Raw genomic sequence first — 23,810 nt, forward strand, 5'->3', positions numbered from 1 at the left:
ATGTCGTGTTTTTATTCGTCTTGATTTCTCACGACTTGTGTGCTTTTTCTGGGTGAGTAAGAACTGCAGCTCTAATAGTCTCATTACATGAACGTGCAGTCGTGCACAGAAGACCAACAGCCAAGATCAGGATTTTTGTTAAACAATACATTCAATTTAAGTTTGTTTTTCATCAGACCCTATCATTCACCCCAGAACACCTGGAATATACGACACGTGTCGAATGGGATCATTTTGTAATACTTCTGCATGTTTTGTTTTTTTTTACTTGATGCCGGTTGCTATTAATTGCCATTATATGGACGAGCGCAAGTGAGATTTTTTTTATTCTCCATTTGTGGTGCGAAAAAGAAAGAAGGAAATACTGCATTAGAACAACCCCAGGCCGAGTAAATGATGACTTCATTTTCATTTTAGGGTGAACTAACCCATTAATGCATTACCTGATGGGATCTTATTTTAAAATGTTACCGCTATATTTTAGATGGCAGGACGTGTGTGTCAGCCTGTTAGTGTGTGGAGAGGTGCTATGTGTGATTGCGGTGATGTTTGTTCTTTCTCATATATTCATTATTTGTTCATTTATTATATTTAGTTTATGTGTGTGTTTTCATCCAGCCTTTTTGTGTTTGTGTGCATATTTTGCTTTTTGTGTGTCATTTTCATCTCATCATCTCATGTGTGTTTGTGTGACCATCACAGCCAATGTGGAGTCAAACAGGCAGGCAGAGCTCCAGTCTGAGAATAAATCAGGTACACACACTGTCTCCCTCAACCTGTCTCACTGTTTAGCCTTTTAGCCTGTTTTAAACTCCAGTCTAGATGTGGACGTGTGTGTGTGTGTGTGTGTGTGAGTAGGGATATGGTGAGTGGCTCAGGTGCACACCAGCTGTCTGAGGTCAACATTCAAAGAGTTTGTTCTGTTCTTTCCCAGTCTGAACTGATGAGACCTTAATAGAGGAACCAAATTGATTACGCATGAAAAACTGGATTTTCTGTGCTCCTCCTAATAGTAATGCACTGAAATGTTTTTTTTTACAGATACCATGTTCAGACAGCAATAGAATATGGTTGTGCGTATTGTATTTGAGTCTTCTCCTTATGGTTGCATTCATGCACAGTTTAGTTATTTACAGGAGTGACAACCGCATTCGGTCACTGAACTCATACCTGTAACTCATACTTACAAAAGCATTATCTAGGCATTCTCTGACTGGGCAACTAGATGTCTTTCAGGCCATACAATGCGAATCAACCGTTCTGTGCTGCACACAAGCATGTCTCGTGTGTGTGTGTGCTGTGTTTTCATGTGTTGTTTCGTTAATTTACAGAGATTGAGAAATGAGGTGTCATGTAAAGGTTTCAGATTCAGTCTTGTCTTCCATCAGAGCTGAATATTGTGTGGTCTGTGCGTGACTCCAATGCTTGTCTGTGTAAAAGCTCCTGTCGGTTAATTAAGATTTGACTGATGAACGCGCCGTCGACTGTGATAAGTTCGAGTTTTATGGACGCCTTTGATATTTACTTTTAAGGGGTCCTATTATGCTTTTTCACTTTTTTCAACTTTTGTTAGTCTGTAATGTTGCTGTTTGAGCATAAAAAAGATCTGCACTGTTCTTGACTGTCCAAGTTTCACAGAATTTGCTCTGATCATGTCGGCTATTTAGAATTTTGTTGTAAAATGCTGTATTTATGAACACATTAGGGTATGCGTAGTGTATCAGACACGTTACGTTTTTTTAATTGTAGGGTCTGCTCTCTAACTGAACTTTAATGATTTTATAAAAAAAAAATAATTATAAAAAAATCGACGATGGGCAGTGCCGCGATGGGCAAGTGATGTAACTGGTGTTGCTTCTGAACACCGGTAACACCCCTTAACACCGACTATCGTAGCAAGCCTAAATGTCTGCAAACGTATGGTATTTTTATGCTTTAGTATATAGGGTGAAAAAGTTACATACAGCACCTTTAATGAAACTGGAGTTTATAGATTCCTTGAGTCATACTGAGAACAATGATACCATTTATGCCATAGTCGGTCAAAATGTCTGTCTGCCATTTTTTATTTTCTTAAAAACCTATTTTTTCAGAGTCCTCCTCGACCGTTGGTCTGATTTTTACAAAAATAAGGGTTAAGGGTTTTGTTTTCATACTTGTCGGGTCTTGGCATTTTGTCAAGGTGTTCTCTGGCAGTGCTCAAAGAGCAGATCCTTTGATCATCAACACAGTAAATTTAATCTGTCTGTTTTTTCATATCAGCTCTTTGTTCCAAAATAAACCCCCACTCACACTCGCAGACTCTTACTGCAGGATTTCTCTTTGAACACGACTTCTAAAGGATGATGTTACGAGGCGATTCTTCTCTTCAGATGTCCTCCTTTACATTTGAAATAAACATTAGAGCCCTGCACGGGCCTCAAATCTAGGCCCTAGCCCGGCCCTGCCCCGAGACGCTCAGGCCCTAGCCCGGCCCGTGTCCGACAGCTCATCAGAATGATCAGCCCGAGTCCGACCCGAGCCCGTAAAAAAAAAAAGAAAAAAAAAGAAAGATAAACAGCCTGACCTATGTTGCAGTCAGTAAACCAGATATATTTTGTTTTCAATGGCAAAGTATTTACCGGTAAGTTTATTTTCATTTCTTTATAAAGTTAATTAAGAAAAAACAACAAAAAAAATTATGACGACCAAGCAGCCGACAGCGAGTTAAACATGTTTGATCCATTGATTGATTTATAGCCTCTCAAATCAACACTTTACTTGGCTACAATAAAATCCATAGATATAAAACAACTTAAGCATATCACACAGACAGTTAACGTTAGTTTAAACGTTTATTGTCATTTTTGAAAAGCTGAGGCAAACTGCTCTGCTGCTCAGTCGCAACAGCGCTCGCAAACTAAATGAATTTATAATATAGGCTACAATACAGAGAATGCAATCTAAACAAATCAAATAAATTACATTAAAACAAACATGCAGGTTATCTTACCTCAAAAATCAAGTCTTCACTACAGAACATGGCCATTTCCAATAGTTTCCAACAGACTCATGAAAATAAAGTCCAATCAAACAAAAAACAACCTCCTCCTAACATGGCTAAGAACAGTCTCAGAGCATCGTGAAGAAAAAGCACAGCATCCACAGTGGAAGGTTTTAATCCAGTCGTACTTTTTCCAGCTGCGCTGAAGTCACGCTCGCTACCATAGCGGGACACTAGAACGAGCCGGTCGCGCGAATCTCAGATCGCGCTGCCGGGAAACCTGTGTGTGTGTGTGTGTGCGTGAGCGTGAGCATGAGCAGACTGTCATGTGTCAGTCATATGTCAGTGTGATAGGTTATAAAACGTCTTTCTATGTTTGCTTTTCAATCGTCATCTTCTCATGTTTTATTTTAATTAATGTCTAAAATAGGCTATAAAAAAGATAAGCCTAAAACAGGCCCGAGGCCCGGCCCGCGTGTGAACTATGACGTGAAAATTGGCCCGAAGCCCGGCCCTAGGAGCATAAATAAGTCGGGGCCCGTCGGGCTCGGGCTGAAATGCAGGCCTCTAATAAACATTCCACACTATCAGAATCAAAATGTGCTTTAAATGCCAATGAAATGCCTTTCAGCTCAAAAGAAGACCCATAAATACAGAGATAGAGATGGTCTTTATACACCAGACACCTGAAGAGATGAGATACTAGACTTCATGTATACATCCCCCAGCTCATCAATGATAATACAAAGTAATCTGAATCACCACAATCTTAATCACTATTAGGGACTGAACTGGTTCTTTTTCAGTTTTTCACTTTAAAAAAAAAAATTTGACAATAATCAAATTATTGTCGTCATGTGTTCGGTTCCACCAAATAGATTTTTGAACATCAACATACACTATATTGCCAAAAGTTTTGGAACGTCTGCCTTTACATGCACATGAACTTTAATGACATCCCATTCTTAATCCGTAGTGTTTAATATGCAGTTGGCCCATCCTTTGCAGTTATAGCCGCTTCAACTCTTCTGGTAAGGCTTTCCAGAAGGTTTAGGAGTGTAATTATTAAATTTTGACCATTCTTCTAGAAGTGCATTTGTGAGGTCAGGCACTGATGTAGGACGAGAAGGCCTGGCTCGCAGTCTCCGCTCTAATTCATCCCAAAGGTGTTCTATCGGGTTGAGGTCAGGACTCTGTGCAGGCCAGTCAAGTTCCTCCACACCAAACTCGCTCATCCATGTCTTTATGGACCTTGCTTTGTGCACATCACGCAGTCATGTTGGAACAGGAAGAGGCCATCCCCCAATAGAATTGTCCAAAATGTCTTGGTATGCTGAAGCATTAAGAGTTCCTTTCATTGGAACTAAGGGGCCAAGCCCAACCCCTGGAAAACAACCCCACACCATAATCCCCCCTCCACCAAACTTTACACTTGGCGCAATGCAGTCAGGCAAGTACCGTTCTCCTGGGAACCGCCAAACCCAGACTCATCCGTCGGATTGCCAGACAGTAAAGCGTGATTCGTCACTCCAGAGAACACGTCTCCACTGCTCTAGAGTCCAGTGGCAGTGTGCTTGAATGCAGCTGTTCGGCCATGGAAACCCATTCCATGAAGCTCTCTACACACTGTTCTTGAGCTAATCTGAAGGCCACACAAAGTTTGGAGGTCTGTAGCTATTGATTCTGCAGAAAGTCTCACCATGCGCTGACCCCTCTCTGTGATTTTACGTAGCCTACCACTTCGTGGCTGAGTTTCTGTTGTTCCCAAGTGCTTCCACTTTGTTATAATACCACTAACAGTTTACCGTGGAATGTTTAGTAGTGAGAAAATTTCATGAATGGACTTATTGCACAGGTGGCAACCTATCACAGTGCCACGCTTAAATTCACTGAGCTCCTGAGAGCGACCCATTCTTTCACAAATGTTTGTAGAAGAAGTCTGCATGCCTAGGTGCTTGATTTTATACAACTGTGTCCATGGAAGTGATTGGAACACCTGAATTCAATGATTTGGAAGGGTGTCCCAATACTTTTGGCAATATAGTGTATTCCACAAATAAACTAATCAATCATAAAGATTTATAAACTCGGTGACTCGCCAGCAGTTTTTGACCAACTGAACAGTTTTCTTTCACAGCCGTTTCTGTGTTATGTGTACTTAACATACAGTGTACTTTTAGTCGGCATGTAAAGCTGGAAGCTACCATAGTATTTTCTCTTTCCTATTGTGACATATGTGAAACAGCTTCTCGAACAAGAAATATTTGTTGGGCGGGACTTGATTTTGTCCATTGGGTTGTTGGATCATGGTTTGCCATTGCTGTGATCTCATGTGAGTGACAGGTTGTCCTGCCCTTGTGCCTGTAAACACGAAGAGAAGAAGAGATGTCATTGCAAGAGTGTGTGGAAGTTATTTTGATTAAAGATTACGAGGGCACAAGAATTTAAAAAAAGGATGTGCGTGGATTATTCATTTATAATAAATACTGCTGTATTCCATTAAAAAAAAGTAAGATTTGAAAGTATCAAATATGTTATTGTGTTTGTTATATTTAGTTGTACCTGATGAAGTGAAACGGGATAAAAGGGAAGGTTTGTTTTCTTGATAGTGTGTATGTGTGTGAGCAGTTTGATATCACTTCATACTCTCCGTCAGATCACACTCTCAGCTTTATTACCCATGAACCAGCTGCACGACCTACTGTGAAGACTAACATCTGTAATAAACCACCTCTGTAGATGTGTTTAATCATGACCATCTGTTCTCATTTTAGAATCAGTGTGTGTTCAGATAGGATTCTTCCGTTTCTCTGTCTTCTCTCTCAGTTTTCAATTTAAAAATGAGTGCAGTAGCCTATAACCATGACTTTTTCCTTTTTGTTTCTTTTTGTTTTACCTCACTGGCTGTGTTCAGAATGGTGTAGTAATATACTGCTAACTACATAAAAATGTATATACAAATAGAACATGTAGTATGCTGCACTAAACATGTTAAGCAGTAGTATGCTACATTTTTCGAGTCATCAAGTTGTGGCCAATGATCATCTTGGGAATAAAAATATATTATTTGGCATTTTTTTAATCACATTTTGTCAAGAAACAGATTGCAGTTAAAAATTGCTGTAGATATTGCTTCAGATTCTCCAGAAGGTCAATTTGAGTTGACTGATTGCATTAAAGGAATTGTCCACTTCAAAATAAAAAAAATCAAGTTGTTTCAAACCTATATGATTTATTTTCTTCTGCTGAGTTGAATGAAAAGTTCAAAACTTCAAAAAGTTGTTCAAAAGTTGATGTACCCCGTTGACTTCCATTGAATTTGTATTTCCTATTGTAGAAGTCAATGGGGTACATCAAATGTTTGGTAACCGACATTCTATACAATATTTTCTTTTGTGTTAAGCAGAAGAAAGGAATTCATACAGGTTTGAAACAACTTGAGGTAGAGTAAATTATGACAGAATTTTCCTTTTGAAGTGAACTATTCCTTTTTATGCATTGTGAGATTCAGTATTCTGTTCTCTGTGTACTGTTGTATTGCACATTTGGGCATATGGTAGGTTATCCGGGTATTCTGTGCATACTGTGAACAGTACACATACTGCATACTACTTTATTGCGGAAGTAGTAGGTTGTATGCCATTCCAAACATACCTCTTTCTCCTTTTCCTGCTATATAGGTAGTGAATGGGCCTCTCACTCTCTGTTTTTCTCTGTCCTTCAGCAGTCCCTCCACCGACCCCTCCTGCTGAGGACGTGGACCGACAGCGACGCAGGTTTAACATGCGCATGCTTGTTCCTGGACGTCCCGTTAAAGAGACTCCAGCCACACCTCCACCCGTCCCTGTAGAGCGGCCCACCTATAAGGAGAAGTTCATCCCACCTGAGCTCAGCATGTGGGATTACTTTGTGGCCAAAGTGAGACCGCGACAACTAATTATTTACACGGAATAAATACAAAAAAAGAGATTTGCATCAGTTTATGAATCTAGAAAGCATGTGTCAGAGTGTCTAATTGCTTTTTATGTGTTTCCTCCAGCCTTTCCTTCCTCTCTCTGACAGTGGGGCACTGTACGATTCAGATGAGAGCGGTGCTAGTGACGATGAGGATGATGATGACGCCTTCCTCTCTGACACACAGATGACAGAACACTCCGATCCAAACTCCTACAGGTGAGATTATAACACATCAAAATGAGAGTTAAGCAGGGTTGTAACAGGGAGAAGTAAAACTAAATTAAACACTGTGATGCATTTTGTAAACTGAAATGAATTAACAAAACACAGCAAAACGCCAAATAAACAGTGGATAAAGAAATTAATGAAATATGACAATATGTGTTAATGACAAAATTAATTGTAATCTTTCATGAAATTTAGCACTGCTAAAAACACTGCTCAGGATGTGTATATCCTGTTTGTTTACTGAAGGATGATTGTGTGTTTGTGTTTTTGCAGTTGGTCTCTGATCCGCTTAGTGATGGTCAAACTTGCCCTTAACAATGTCAAGACGTTCCTGCCCCTGACAGGACTGGACTTTACAGGTACTGGAGAAGTAGAAACGTACTCTTACTAACATGCAAACTGGCAGAAAGTAAATGAAATCATTAACTTCTATTTCCTGCGCCTCCTTTGTGTTGTCTTAGAGTTGCCAGTGACATCTCCGCTGGCCAATGCTGTGCTGAAGACACTGGAAAACTGGGAACAGATTCTTCTGGATAAGATCAACAAATTTGACGGCCCTCCACCAAACTACATCAACACCTACCCGACGGACCTGAGTGCAGGCGGCGGGCCAGCTATACTCCGACACAAAGCCATGCTAGAGCCAGAGAACACACCGTTCAAGTGAGTACTTGCGCCAAATATCTCAATTACACCAAAGAATTAGAGAATATTTAAATAATCATGTGAATGTCTTTTTTTTTCTCTTCAGGTCAAAGCACCATCTCTCCTTCCCTGCTCGCCGTCTGTGGCATTTCCTGGTCAAACAGGAGGTGCTTCAGGAGACTTTGATTCGATATATCTTCACTAAGAAAAGGAAGCAGAGTGAGGTAACTACAGAACACAGGGGTGACGAATAGATTTATTCGTCAGACCACGCACTGACGAATAAATGGGGTGGATATTTAAAGTGGCAGGGCCAGTCATAGAGTGAGATATACCAAAACACTAAAGGGGCTTTAGCAACAGAGGAACTTTTTCATAGTTCCAAGAACTATTGGCGGAGCTACCCGTATTTTGGCGTGTTCGCACCGCAGGAACTAGGAACAATTTTAGTTCTAGGAACTCCTTTTGGAGAGACTAATTTAGCTCCTAGTTCAGAGTAGGGTCTGAACCAGCACTATAGGACCTACCAGTGACGTTAGTGTACGCTGTTTGGCCGAACGCACGCGAAACACCAGCACCTGCCATTTATTTTATTTTTTTTAAGCAGTGTAAACACACACATTATAGCCTATATATTTACTCCAGAAACTAACTCTACGAACATGGAAAACAGTGATAGATGGGCCTCTTAACCTTAGGAGAAGGTAATGCAACCAAGAAAATGTTCCTAATGGAACCATTAGTTCTCGAGGAACCAACCTGGTGGCTAGTTCCCAAAACTAAGTTCCTAGAAGTACCCGGTGCGAAAGCCCCTTAAAGGGATAGTTCATTCACATATTGTCAATAGATCATTAATCATCAATAGATGCACTTTGATGGACTTCCAAAGACATACAGCCATTCACTTCCATTATGAAGCTTGGAAGAGCCAGGACATATTTTAATATAACTCTGATTGTATTCGTCTGAAAGAAGAATGTCATATACACCTAGGATGGCTTCAGGGTGAGTAAATCATTGGCTAATTTTCATTTTTGGGTGAACTATCCCTGAACCATTTTTGGGTGAACTAGAATGGTAAGTGGAGTGAGGTGGGCCAGAGTTAGGTAGCAAAAGGGTGGGAATAGAGCAGGAGTAAAGATAAGGAGTGAAGCCATTGTGATGCAAGGAAAGGGGTCGAAGTTGTGGTCACATTAGCAAAATTTTGTGACCAAAAAGGTCCAATTGAATTCCAATTGAAATGACTGGATTTCTCCCGTGAAAATTTGTAGAACAACAGTGCCTTCACCTTTAGACAACAAATTGTGCTGGGATAGATGAGATGTAATGCAATAAGTGGGACTAGAGTGAAGGAATTGAATCGGTGCTGCCAAACTGCAGCAGTAAAAGGGGTGGGGCAATGTAGGAGTTGGGTAATGAAAGGGATGGGGCCAGAATAATTTGTTACATTTATATAGCGCTTTTCTGGGTACTCAAAGCGCTTTACATATGGAAGGGGGAATCTCCTCAACCACCACCTATGAGCAGCATCCACCTGGATGATGAGACGGCAGCCATATTGGGCCAGATAGTCCACCACACACACCGGCTTATTGGTGGAGAGGAGACCATGAAGCCTATCAGTATATATGGGGATGATTAGGAGGCCATGATGAATAGAGGCCAATGGGCAAGTTTGGCCAGGACGCCAGGGTTAAACCCCTACTCTTTTTCCGAAGGACATCCTGGGATTTTTAATGACCACAGAGAGTCAGGACCTCGGTTTAACATCCAATCCGAAGGACGGTGCTCTCAAAGTATAGTGTCCCCGTCACTTTACTGGGGCGTTAGGACCCACACAGACCACTCACTAACACATCTTCCAGCAGGCACCTAGTTTTCCCAGAAGGTCTCCCATCCAGATACTGACCAGGCTCAGCCCTGCTTAGCTTCAGTGGGCAGCCAGTCTTGGCTGTGGCATATCACCCTGTAGAATGTGGGTTAAATTCAGCTGTTGCCAGAATTATGTAATATAGAGGGTGGGGCCTGCATAAAATCAATATTTTTGTTAATCAAGATAAAAAATATAGAACTTTAGAAAGTAGCCATCTTATATGTTGAGGGTAAGTACTGACACAGACACTGGAGGGAATGTGCATGTTATCTCAAGACCATCTCTCTCTGACGAAGCTCCAAATGAGATTCATTTTGCTCTTTATTATTTCATTTGTTTTTTCTCCATCTTGACTGTCATTCGTGCATGTGTTTTTGTGCTGTGCCCCGTGTGTGTTTGTTAATGTTTGTGTGTGTTGTGGTGTGTATTGTGTAGTCTTTAGATGATCATGTGGACCACCTCATACAAAACGGCATTACTGGAGCTCGCAAAACCAACAAGGTACTGAGACACAGAATGGGACTCGTCTCTCTGTGAAACCCTCTTAAAGCTTTAGGCTTCTGTCCTCTGTTAACCTGCTGTGACCTCACACACACACACACGTTCGTCTCTTTCCTCACGTTCCCTAACTCGTCTGGCTCAGCACTGCTCTTCCTCACTAACCACCGACGGCATTGAAAGTGGTTTATCAGACGGATTCTGCTTCAGACACCTTGTTTAGAAGATCAAGCAATAACAGCGATTAATTCATGTTTTGCCTTCTGTGGAGGTGTGTACATGGTCTCAACTGCATGTCAGCAAACGTCCTGCTACTGCTGCTGTGTGTGTGTGTGTGGATGTGATTGGGAAAATATTAGAAAAACAGCAGAACAGACGAATGTGAGTGTGTGTTTATATATGCGTGTGTGTTATGTTACAGGTGGAGGCTGATATGGGTTACCCTGGAGGCAAAGCCAAAATCATCCATAAAGAATCTGACATCATCATGGCATTTGCCATTAACAAGGTTAGGACATTTCTATCTCTAGGTCTAATATAGACAGAGTCTGGTCTAGACATTTGGAAGTTGTTGTTTTGTTTGTTTTCCCCCAGTTGAAGTCCACTTTTAATATTAGTTTTCTACACAATAAAGGTTGAAATTCACTTTTTCATGACCTTTGACTGCTTTCTCTCAGACCTTTAGAAGTCATCACACTGTTTTTGCTAATGTAACTATAACACAACTTTTAATTAACTGGCAGTTGTTGATCGGGGCAGACCAAGTTGCTGAATACTAAATAGATGTTGATGTGTAAATGTGGGCAGCCATATGTTAATAAGCTAATGGTTGTGAAAACAGTTTTCATTGTTGATTAGTTCATAATTAATTACTAATACCTCAAACCGCATGTGGACTCCAAATGGAAGTGCATGTAGCTCAACTATTTTTTTTTATAATAATGATAGTATATTATATAATACTATAATAATAATATAATACATTTTCCTCTTAATACATTTTCAGTCTGTTCATTCGCATTTACGTTTAATATGACCTTAATTTAAATGACCATTTATTAGCACATTTATTAACTACAGTTTGTGTAGATAATTATCATTATCAATAATGTTATTATAAATTATATGACACTCTCCAACTACCGTACTTCTTGTACTGTATAATGCAATTAAATCAAAAAGCGCACACAACATATCAGTAATAATAATTTTACATTGCAGCCTATTCATCGTCAAAATGCCAAACATAAAAAAGTTGTACAGTAGTAGGGCTGTGCCGGTCAGTGTGACAGCCGCCCCATCATGGTGGTTTGCCAAACACATTGTTTTAGCATGTGAAGCTTGCTGTGTTATGTAGAGATATTGGGACACAAGTGAAGTAAAAAGCCTTGTTTCCACCATAAATGAGTGCCGAATGAGAGGAATGTGAGCCCATTAATTTAGACTAAGTCATATGTCGGCTTTGCATTTTGTTTTGTGAGCTGCTCAACTAGTTTTCCATAATAAAATTCCAATATTTCATGAGTTTTTCCAGTGGACACGTTGAATCTTTGATCATACTTTATTTTAGGTGTCTTTAACTACTATGTACTTACAGCAGAAAAGATGTACAATGTACTTATTGTGTTCATAATTTATTGCAAAACAATTTTGCTACTGTTGAGGTGGGGTATGGGTAAGGTTAGGCCAGTTTTGGTGGTATGGTTAGGTTTAATGGTGGGTTAAGGTGTAATTACAGAAATTACAGCTGTACATACATGCAGATATTTTTTTAAATCTAAGTATAATGTAAAAAAACATGTATGTGCACATTCACAATAAGTGCATTATGTCAAAAGATTAATTTAAATGCTGGGACTGAAGGGGGACCATCTTTTTTCCAGAGTCGTTTCCATCATAGGAATAAATTACATTTTAAAATGTATTCAAATAGAAAACAGGTATTTTATTAATTTGTAATAATATTAGCAATATCAACATTTACTGCATTTTGATAAAATAAAGGCTTGGTGAGCATAAGAGACTTCTTTCGAAAACATAAACAAATTTTAATGTTTCAAACTTTTGACAGGTACTGTTATTTCTGAATGTGATCAAATGCGACTTATAAACTGATGTGACTTGTTTTTTGTTTTGTTTTGTTTTTCTCAACAATGCATTTTTTTTATTGCTGCATGCTGAAACAAACTCTTTCAAAAGATCAATATAAAAATCATGTTTTAACATCCCATTTAACTTGTGTTTGTGTTCTTTGTCTCAGGCTAACACTAATGAAATCGTGCTGGCGTCCACTCATGATGTCCAGGAAGTGGACGTGTCCACGCTGCTCGCAGCTCAGCCTTACACCTGGATCGGAGAAGAATTTGACAAGGAGTCTCGCAGGTTTGTCAGCTGTCTGTGTGTGTTTGGAACATTCAGCTGACAGATTTGAAAGGATTGCTATGAGCATCTTGTTTTCTCTGTATAGCTCTGATGATGTGGATTACCGCTCGTCTCACACCAACATCGCCCAGGCCAGCGCCGGTCCCTTTGCCCCCCAACAGATGGCAGCGTCCTCCTCCATGCCCTGGTTGGGCAGTGGGCAGACCAGCATGGGTGCCAGTGTGGTATGTTAGACTGTTTCCTGTCTGTAAATAAACTGCATTAAAGAAAGTTAACCAGTTGGAGAAAGGAAAATTAAGATCCCTTTTTATATACATGTAGAGCGTGCATGTTCCAAAGGCATTCTTCCCAACTATCTAAATCAATCTTTATTACACACTAACAAACAAACACAATTCTGACAAACAAAAAGAAAATATTTAAATACTTATTGGAACATTATTATGTCATGACCAACAAGTTTTTATTAAATCTAAAGAGCATTTTACGATTTAAAAAAATTTAAGGAGGCTGTACACTCACCGGCCACTTTATTAGGTACCCCATGCTAGTAACTGGTTGGACCCCCTTTTGCCTTCAGAACTGCCTCAATTCTTCGTGGCATAGATTCAACAAGGTGCTGGAAGCATTCCTCAGGGAGTTTGGTCCATATTGACATGATGGCATCACACAGTTGCCGCAGATTTGTCGGCTGCACATCCATGATGCGAATCTCCCGTTCCACCACATCCCAAAGATGCTCTATTGGGTTGAGATCTGGTGACTGTGGAGGCCATTTTAGTACAGTGAACTCATTGTCATGTTCAAGAAACCAATTTGAAATGATTAGAGCTTTGTGACATGGTGGAAGTAGCCATCAGAGGATGGGTACATGGTGGCCATAAAGGGATGGACATGGTCAGAAACAATGCTCAGGTAGGCCGTGGCATTTAAACGATGCCCAATTGGCACTAAGGGGCCTAAAGTGTGCCAGGAAAACATCCCCCACACCATTACACCACCACCACCAGCCTGCACAGTGGTAACAAGGCATGATGGTTCCATGTTCTCATTCTGTTTACGCCAAATTCTGACTCTAACATCTGAATGTCTCAACAGAAATCGAGACTCATCAGACCAGGCAACATTTTTCCAGTCTTCAACTGTTCAATTTTGGTGAGCTCTTGCAAATTGTAGCCTCTTTTTCCTATTTGTAGTGGAGATGAGTGGTACCCGGTGGAGTCTTCTGCTGTTGTAGCCCATCCGCCTCAAGGTTGTGCGTGTTGTGGCTTCACAAATGCTTTGCTGCATACCTCGGTTGTAACGAGTGGTTATTTCAGTCACTGTTGCCCTTCTATCAGCTCGAACCAGTCTGGCCATTCTCCTCTGACCTCTGGCATCAACAAGGCATTTCCGCCCACAGAACTGCCGCTCACTGGATGTTTTTTCTTTTTCGGACCATTCTCTGTAAACCCTAGAGATGGTTGTGCGTGAAAATCCCAGTAGATTAGCAGTTTCTGAAATACTCAGACCAGCCCTTCTGGCACCAACAATCATGCCACGTTCAAAGTCACTCAAATCAACTTTCTTCCCCATACTGATGCTCGGTTTGAACTGCAGGAGATTGTCTTGACCATGTCTACATGCCTAAATGCACTGAGTTGCCGCCATGTGATTGGCTGCTTAGAAATTAAGTGTTAACGAGCAGTTGGACAGGTGTACCTAATAAAGTGGCCGGTGAGTGTATGTAGAATTCTGAAACCCTTGTCATTGCCGACACTGGTGGCCGTTAAGTGAATTGACAGTGGTGAGAAAACTGCAGAAAGCATGATCAGCATCATATGTTTGCTTGAGCTCTGCAATTCACCGGCATCATGTCAACAGATGAGATCCATTTTCTTTGCATGACACATTGACATTGTACAGAATGGCTCTTTCGGCATTATCCTGAATATTGTATTAAGCGTTCGTTTTATGCATCCCAGAACGGAAAGAGGCGTAAACGTCACATCCTTTTAATTTTCCCCGCAAAACCGGCCCGAGTCCTTCAAATAAAAATCAGTCTACAGGCGTCCGTAGACAACCTAGGGAGTTGGGGAAGGTCTCGGGGAGTTTTGTTACAAGCTGTTCACACATTGACAATTAAAAAGCAATTAATACATGAAAATGGTTACTTAGCCCCTTTAAAACGAAAGACATTTTAAATTAATATATTATAAAAAATTACATTTCTAGGCTATTTTTAGTTTACTAATCACATAAGCAAATTTGTGACATTTGTACATCTGTGGACAATGCTGGAGAACATGATCCTCTGGTTTGTTCATGCGGTTTCGATACTGCAAACCAAATACTCAAATAAATTCATGTTCTTTTTTTCAATTGAACTTTTCACTCAAGTAGTTAAGCAAAGAATATAATTTGTAATGTAAAAGTTTGTATTATATTAGAAAAAAAAAAAAAAAAAAATTCCTAGTTGTCTCAGATTTTGGGCCCCGCTGTACATACGCGCACGCTGAAGCGGGTTCATGCCGGTCACGTTCCCACAGAGCTCCAACCACAGATGAAGAGCGGCTACTGAGTGTTTTCTTTTGGCTGTTATCAGCAGTTCTGCTGATACAAACAGTGAGTCGTGGTCTCAACAGAGCTCTTGATGAGTCTGTATTGAGCTGATAAGAGCGTTTGGAGGTAGTGGAGTAAACCGTCCGAGCGGCCCAAGGTACAGACCTGCGTCATCAGCCTACAATCTGTTCTCATTCGCAGTTGATAAAGATGACACAATCAACATGGGGAAACTACTTTCAAACTGTAGTAGCAAGCCCTACATGCTACTGATCAATTCAAGGAGTTAAACAATTATCCGAATTGAATGCGTTATCATTTTGAATGTTTAATTCATACATTTCAACTATTAACAAAGATCTAACACAAAAACAGTCCCTTGAATGCCTTGCACAAAGAGTATTGTGTTGGTATATGGAACAGGGATGGTATCAGATGCTAATGACACTGTCATTATTTATTCATTCATTTGTTTATGGTTCATTTGAAATGAACTATACAAACAAATCATTAGCTAAATCAGACTATATAGTATTGCGAATTGTACTGTAAAATATGAATAAATTGTGTTTTGTGTGTGTGTGTTTGAGAGAATCTCTGGTGTGTTTAACTGTGCGTGTAATTTCTGTCAGATCATGAAGAGGAACCTGAATAACGTGAAGAGAATGACGTCTCATCCCATCTATCAGTACTGTTAGTGTCTCTTTTTTCACACACAAACACTGTAGGGTTTTGATGAAACTCCAGTTGACTTCTTTGTGATGTTTGCAGATATGACGGGAGCTCAGGACGGCAGCGTGAGGATGTTTGAGTGGAATCGTCCACAGCAGCTGATCTGTTTCAGACAGGCCGGAAACGCTCGGGTCACACGCCTCTATTTCAACTCACAGGGCAACAAGGTATTGAAGCATCCATTACAGGGCTGAACGATTTTGGAAAATAATCTAATTCTGATTTTTTTGACCAATATTGCGATTTAATATGTGATTATTTTTTAAGCTCTTTATCTTCTGTAGTATTCAACAAAGACAAGTAATAAAACATTGTATAGTTGGGGTGGGAATCTTTAGGCACCTCACGATCCGATTCCAAAATTATTCTTCTACTTTTTTTTTTGTTATTAAATAATCGTATTAATAAAACTTCATCTTTTTTTATTTAATTACATGTAATTATAAGGACTTTTTAAAATAATTACACAATAAAACAATTTATTAAAACAATTGCATGTTAGGAATTTTAAATATATAAACTAATGATACAATTTACTGATAACCAATAATAAATGTAATACATTTAAATGCTTATTTTACACAGCATTTATTGAAAATGCACAGCAAAAATATTGACCTCTGGTAACTGTTACTTAGGTATTGTATAATCATTTCCAGGCTAATTTATGTACTGTTGTTTTCATTGAATGGAGTGAATTTGTCAGTGCTGTGTTTATTATTGTCATGTAGTGTGTTGTCAAGAGGCCTGGGAGAAGTTTAGGAAGGCTCAGTACAATGGAGTGGTTTTCAAAATGCCAGTTGTGGTTTATTTTAGAAGCTGCATTTCAGAAGGTGCAGTCCACACAAAGTACAAAAAAAAAGAACAAAGAAACAAAAAAAATAAACGTAATGCAGCATATACTGGTGCTAAAAAAAAAAAAATGCTGTGAGCAGCAAAACTGGCACTAAACAATGCCTAGTGGCACATCCACAAAAATATCAGCATGTCTCACCTCAGACATGTTCAAGCTTTTGCACAGTAAACACAGGATGCAACATTCCTCCCCACACCTGCTCAGACAATGGTTTAAATACACAAGTTTCCCGCCAAACACTAGTGGGACAAACCATTGTCACGGGGTGGAACCTTTCCCCGTAACACTCATCACTGAATTCTACAGCAAAACATTGGCACATAAATAATATAACTAATGTTCAAGAACTCATTTATGACATGCAATAATCATAATACAAACATGCATAACATACAAGCACAAACTCAAACATTTAACACCTCATAGCACTCATGTCTCTCTCCATCTTAAAAAATGGTACATTCTGGCTATGCGCACTACCAGAGCCCACCTCCAAAACACTGGTTCAGACAGGTAAGATCTAGCATGTGCTATAATATGCAAACTTACACAATAAAGAAATAATTTAAAACAAACAATGGCTCTCTAATATCAGTCAACACATTAACACGTTGAACACTTGATGTTGGTATTGTCTATCCGCATATACATTGTCAACATACAATACATAATAAACTATTCTTGCGATCAGCACACCAAGTCAATTCAAAATAGCACTAGGCTGGCACTCTAGTGATGATGTCATTGACCTGGTTCATCATCACAGCGGTGTTATGTAATGAGAGGGAAAGGCGTCCTGTTGTTCCTTCTGCACTGCATTTGAATCATTATGCAATACGCAGCTTAAAATACTGTCTGCACCCTTAAATGCCTCCATTCTTTCTGTCTGTCTGCAGTGTGGCGTTGCAGATGGTGAGGGCTTTTTGAGCCTCTGGCAAGTCAATCAGACCTCCGCAAACCCCAAACCGTATTTGGTAAGAGCCTCGTCTTTGTATCACACACGCCTTCTATTATCGACGGTCACTAACATCTAACGTCTGCCTTCAACGTGTTAAATAATTACCTTGTAAATGTCTAGAATCGGTTTATTTTATAAATGTCTATATTTTATACAGAGGCATACACATATTGTGACATTAAGACCACACTTAACAGTGTCTTTGAATTAGATACTGTATAATATCAAAGCATGTGTCATCTGCAAACAATTGATACTAGAACCTTTCCCGAAACTAACTTTACTATTAAATAGTCATTGGTTTGATAGTTTATGTGTAAAGTAATAATCATCTCTTGTCTGTCTCAGAGCTGGCAGTGCCACAGTAAAAGCTGCAGTGATTTTGCCTTCATTACATCCTCCAGTCTGATCGCCACAGCGGGACAGTCCAACGATGGCAGGTCAGTTAAATGATTTATCGTAATGTCATATTGAAAGAGACTGTATATAATAGAAATGTATATAAATAGACTGTATATTACGTTTTAAAGAAACGTTTCCCTTTCTCAACAGGAATGTTTGTTTATGGGACACTCTGATCTCTCCAAGTAACTCTATGATACACGGTGAGTTCACAGACTTTTGAGGGAAGATTTAAAAAAAAAAAAAGTTGAATAAGTGTTTGTTTTTTATTCTGTTTAATTGTATTCAATTTTATATATATATATATATATATATATATTAGGGCTGTCAGTTAAACGTGTTATTAACGGCGTTAACGCAAACCCATTTTAACGGCGTTAATTTTTTTATCGCGCGATTAACGGTCTTTTTGGCCTAGCAAACTTTGTAGGGTTTTTTTCACATGCTTTCGCAACAGGACACGGCATGCGCGGTGCTGCGCTATGAAACCCATTCATTTCAATGGCTTGCGCCGCGCGAGGACGTTTTGAAAGCGTAAGCGGATCTAGCTAGACTGGAAACAAAACAACAGGCACGCCTTGTGAGGTATTTCCTTGAGGTTAACGTTACGTTTTGAGTGGATGACGAGCGCGAGACGCCGAAATTGATGCCAATAAAAATCTGAATGGAAAGTTTACTTTTAAAAAGTTGCCAAATGGTTTCATTGACAAGACCAAAGTGATCTGTGTGTTTTGTCGGTGTGAACTGAGCTATCATCATCGCAGCACATCCAGTCTGAATTAGCACTTGATGGCCAAGCACACACACACACACACACACAGCTGATGCGAATTCTCCGCCCCCTCGTCAATATCAGTACCTCGTCAGTATTTCTTTCACCCTTTTATTGATGGACAGTGTTATATTGTGTGAGAGATTATTTGCTCCAAGTGAGAATGTTAGTGTGAAATTGAACACAGAATATGTCAATGTTGTTTTCAATAAAAAACATTTGCACAAAGCAAGCCGATCCACTTTTCCATGTTGATAAGAGCATTAAAATGAGAAAAAATAATGGGACAAAAAGAAATCAAGAGATAAAATGACAAAATGAACAAATGTGCGATTAATTGCGATTAATCGCGAGTTAACTATGACATGAATGCGATTAATCACGATTAAATATTTTAATCGTTTGACAGCACTAATATATATATATATAGTTGGAATCATTATGCATAAAAAAAATTCTGGATATTATTTGTATTTTGGTTACACAATTAAACTGTATTTGGCATTTAATTCAACATAAACTCTTGTGGTTTCTATCTGGACCGCACTAAGAACTGTTTATTGGCTTTCTTTAAGCACATTAATACCATATCAGCAAAATCAAATATCGATCAACCTCTAATTTGTATGTATTGATTTAATAGTACATAAACCAATTTCAATAAATGTTGAATAAAACCTGTCTAGAGTATTTTAAACTTGCAGATACCCTTTTTTGCCGTTGACTGTGTACCGCAAGCCTATTTGCTTACGAATCTGAGATGCAGTACTAATTTAAAAATATTCTTTAATTTGATTTTAAAAACTCTGCAGATGCCCTGGTTTTATTCTTTTTTTTTGTTTTGTTTTTTTTCTACCCAGCGTTCCAGTGCCATGAGAATGGTGCAACGGTTCTTCAATATGCTCCTAAACAGCAGCTGATCATCACGGGCGGCAGGAAGGGATTCGTCTGCATCTTTGACATCCGTCAGAGACAGCTGCTCAACACATTCCAGGCACATGATTCGGCCATCAAAGCACTGGCCATGGATTCCACTGAGGACTTCTTTGTCACCGGCTCAGCCGAAGGGAACATGAAGGTATATTTCCCTAGCAAGCAAGCAAGCAACTTTATTTATATAGCACATTTTTAAACAACAGACGTTGCCCCAAAGGGCTTTACAGAATAATAACATGAAAGTCATACAACAAAACAGACATACATTATTCAAAAGCTAAAGAAAATAAATAAGTTTTTAAATAAGACTTAAAAGTTGTAATCGATGGAGCTGACCTCACATGGAATGGGAGACTATTCCAAAGTTTGGGACCTACCACGGAAAAAGCACGATCTCCTTTTGATTTTAAATTACAACGAGGTACCTTTAAAAGTCGTTGATCGGAGGACCTGAGACCTCTAAAAGGAGAGTAAGGAACTATAAGATCACTGATGTACTGGGGGGCAAGGCCTGACAATGCCTTGTAAACAAACAAGAGAATTTTCAAATCAATCCTAAATTTGACCGGAAGCCAATGTGGGGATTGCAGTACCGGAGTAATATGTTCTCTCTTTCGCACCCCCGTTAAAAGCCTTGCCGCTGCATTCTGCACTAACTGTAGGTGGACAAGCAGAGTCTGGGGGAGACCGATATATAAAGAATTGCAGTAGTCAAGCTTAGATGTAATAAAAGAATGAACTACAATTTCTAAATCCTCACTAGATAAAAAATGCTTTACTTTATCAATTGATCTCAGGTTAAAAAAGCTTCCTTTGACAACAGCACCAATCTGTTTCTTAAAGTTAAGTGATGAGTCCATGATTAGCCATAAACTCTTTACATGATTCTCAGTCTTTAGGGATAAAGAACCCAAATGATCAGGAAAGCAAGATGAGACGGGAGAGCCTACAATCAAAACCTCAGTTTTACTCTCATTCAATTGGAGAAAGCTGCTGGATAGCCAGAGTTTAATGTCACTGTAACATTCCTGTACTTTGTCCAACGAACAGGTATTATCTAGCCTCACAGGAAAGTAAAATTGGAGATTGTCTGCATAGCAATGATATGAAATGCTATACTTTCGAAAAACACTGCTTAAAGGAAGCATGTAGAGCGAAAACAGCAACGGTCCCAAAATCGACCCCTGAGGGACACCACAAACTAAAGGGGCCAATGTGGAAGAGAAGTCTCCCAGATTCACAGCAACTGTCCTGCCTTTTAAATACGAAGCAAACCACTGAAATGACACGCGTTACCTAAATCATCGCATGTTGCCGCAATGTGGATATTTAGGCTAAAAGCGTAAAAAGCAGTCACATTTGATATTGATAACAAAAAAATAGACTGGATTTTAAGTATCGCCAAATGACCAACTGAATGATCGTTTCGTTTCTCCCCAAATCAGTGCTGAGATCTCCTCCTCCTCAGCTTCTGTCATCTTGAGTAGGGTGTCTGAAAACTGCAAACTAGCAAGCAATAGCCTTCCTTTTATCTCTGTACAAATGACAAATTATCATGCAGTACTCATGGCTACCTATCAGTAGATTCTCTAAATTCCATAATTTTTATAACAAACAACTAACAATGCAATCGAATTGTTTTGGAGGACTGAAACCATTGCCCGAAATGGTGGCATTTAATCAGACAACGTAGTCTAATAAAACGCATCATTGGAGAACCACTATTGTTTGCAAACAAAGCAGATAAGCTTCGACAGGTAAACATGTCAGCTGTGTGGATGCTAGGGCTTGGTTGACACTATGAATTTGTTTTTTGATGAACCGAGATGAACCGAGTCTATGCTGTTTTCAGTTCACACGTAAATAAAAGTTCACTAAACATGATTTGTAGCGCCTTCCATCCAATAATCGCAATAAGCTTTGTGTTTTGTTACTTTTGATATGAAACAAAAGTCTTAACTTTAAATTCTGTCAGGTTTATAATGAACTTTAAACGATAAATGTTTTGACAGTATTTAAAGTGCCATGACAGAATTTTTTACTACTAGTTACAGCACAAAATCAAAAGATATGTTGAAAGATGCATACAACATAACGAAATATATCATGTTTCAGGTAATCGTTGAAAGACGTCAATAAAACAGCTTGTGAACACTGTGACGTAATGTTTCATTTACCTCAGGAAAGCCATTCAACTTTTTAGTTGGCAAGAAATAAATGACATTTTGCTAAAGCGCTACATATTCATTATATTTTTTCTTTAATCTCGGTGAAAAATGTATGATGTGACATCACTACTAATAATTGTCTTCCTGTTCTGGTTCAGGTCTGGAAGTTGGCGGGTCACGGTCTCATGCACTCCTTCAGCACCGAGCACGCTAAACAGTCCATATTCCGAAACATCGGCGCTGGGGTGATGAAGATCGAAACCTGCCCAGGTAACCGGATCTTCACCTGCGGAGCCGACGGGACCCTGAAGATGAGGGTCCTTCCCGACCGCTACAACATTCCGGCCAGTATTTTCCAGATCCTCTAACACCGGAGCTGCCGTAGAACACTAACGCTTTAATCGGCACCTCTTCGTTTCCTTAGCTGTGAATCGTAAACCGGTAACAAATATCTCCGCGCTGCAGAATCTCTTTACCACCCCGCCCCTCACGAAAGACGCTGGAAAACACGCACGAGGTACTGTAATTCCCGGAGACGGATCCGGATGATGTGTTTGTAGGAAAGCCGTATGCATGAGCTGTTTGAGTCATCGCACTCCGTTCCAAGGTTATTGATCGTGCTCCGTAAAAGTGCTCAAAGCTCCATTTTTAAGTGTGTATGTGTGTGTCTTCATTTTGTGGCCATTTTAGCATCTAAAATACCAGCACTGTGCTTCTGCTATCAGTGTAAATCCAGTCGTTGGATTTTGTTTTTACTGTACGTTTTCTCCTTGGCTGCTAATGTATTTGCGGAGTGTAAAATGGCACAGTACCCTGGTGGCCCGGCCCCAGAGACACACACCCCTTCCTTCCACGCGCACACATGCTGCTGTTGACACGCTTGTTTCCGTAGCAGCCAAACAGCTAAGCATCCCACGCGAGACGACGATGATGCTTGCTCCTGGAAATGACGCGTTTCACCTCTTCATCTTTCAAGCCCTGAAATTCTCACTTTTAACAGACAACGTTTCGTTTTTGCACAACGTATTTGTTCGTTTGTTTGCTTGTTTTACTTGATGTCTCTTCTTTTGGTTTTTGTTTTGTTTGTTCTTTTACAAATGCTTGTATTTATATTTAACTTTAGGAATGTAAGGTTTGTTTTAGATGTCTGGGACAAAGTGCAACACGCTCGTGTTTTATTTATTTACGTATTTATTTTTTCATGTTTTATCTATTCTAAATATTTGCACTCAGATCTGGGGAAACAATAACAATCTTGCGTTACAAGTGGTAAAAGCTCTATTAGAGGAAACTGTTATTTACAAATGAATGTCTGGCTGTGTGTGGCCGAGTAGTAAAAAGTGAAAATAGTTTTAAATGAATTATTATATATAAATATATATATAAATATAAAATTGATCTACAACAATAGCTTGTACAAACACAATAATGCTTTTAGTTTATTTTTTTGATTTTATCTTAACTGCTGGAATAGTCGTATATTTGGTTTGATGTATGTGGTATTTATTAAAATCATATTTGTGTTTCTGTCTGATTTGCTGGGCACCATGTCAACTGTACGTATTTTAAATGTTCAACCGATGGTCTGATGTGTATTTATTGAACAGCCTGATCTGTCTGTGTGTGTGTGAAAAATGCAAACCCTAAAAACACTGGTTGATATTTCCGAAGGAACGGGTAGTTCTGTCATGGTCAAAGTTTTACCTTTGTAAGTTGAATAAATTCTTTTTATTTGAATTAAGCCATTTCACTTTTACTATTTCAACTCAACACGTCTTTAGATTAACATATTTCAGGGTTTATTTCAGGATTTCCAATCATTTGTAGATACATATGCATGCAATATAAATGAAACAATATTTAGCAAATATATTTGGTT

At 39.3% G+C, this 23,810-nt stretch overlaps 1 protein-coding gene across 5 annotated transcripts in view; it reads left to right on the top strand.

Moving 5' to 3' along the window:
- The window catches only part of dmxl2 (Dmx-like 2), a 100,705-nt gene extending 77,037 nt beyond the window's left edge, over positions 1-23,668 (top strand). For 2 of the 5 annotated variants that reach the window (XM_056256694.1, XM_056256695.1), the window contains exons 30-46: positions 703-753; positions 6,708-6,901; positions 7,023-7,156; positions 7,442-7,527; positions 7,630-7,831; positions 7,920-8,037; positions 10,122-10,187; positions 10,606-10,692; positions 12,445-12,566; positions 12,652-12,790; positions 15,740-15,800; positions 15,879-16,006; positions 17,592-17,669; positions 18,002-18,093; positions 18,206-18,258; positions 19,688-19,905; positions 22,090-23,668. In XM_056256694.1, coding sequence (XP_056112669.1) covers positions 703-753; positions 6,708-6,901; positions 7,023-7,156; positions 7,442-7,527; positions 7,630-7,831; positions 7,920-8,037; positions 10,122-10,187; positions 10,606-10,692; positions 12,445-12,566; positions 12,652-12,790; positions 15,740-15,800; positions 15,879-16,006; positions 17,592-17,669; positions 18,002-18,093; positions 18,206-18,258; positions 19,688-19,905; positions 22,090-22,299 — 2,039 coding nt within the window. In that variant the 3' untranslated portion in view covers positions 22,300-23,668. The remainder of the gene's footprint in view (positions 1-702; positions 754-6,707; positions 6,902-7,022; positions 7,157-7,441; positions 7,528-7,629; positions 7,832-7,919; positions 8,038-10,121; positions 10,188-10,605; positions 10,693-12,444; positions 12,567-12,651; positions 12,791-15,739; positions 15,801-15,878; positions 16,007-17,591; positions 17,670-18,001; positions 18,094-18,205; positions 18,259-19,687; positions 19,906-22,089) is intronic. The other 3 variants (XM_056256697.1, XM_056256698.1, XM_056256696.1) reach the window with 2 other exon arrangements.
- Positions 23,669-23,810: the final 142 nt, after the last annotated feature.

This window comes from Rhinichthys klamathensis, unplaced genomic scaffold (assembly GCF_029890125.1).
Source record: "Rhinichthys klamathensis goyatoka isolate OS25496 unplaced genomic scaffold, OSU_Roscu_1.1 h1tg000131l_1, whole genome shotgun sequence".
Taxonomy (NCBI): domain Eukaryota; kingdom Metazoa; phylum Chordata; class Actinopteri; order Cypriniformes; family Leuciscidae; genus Rhinichthys; species Rhinichthys klamathensis.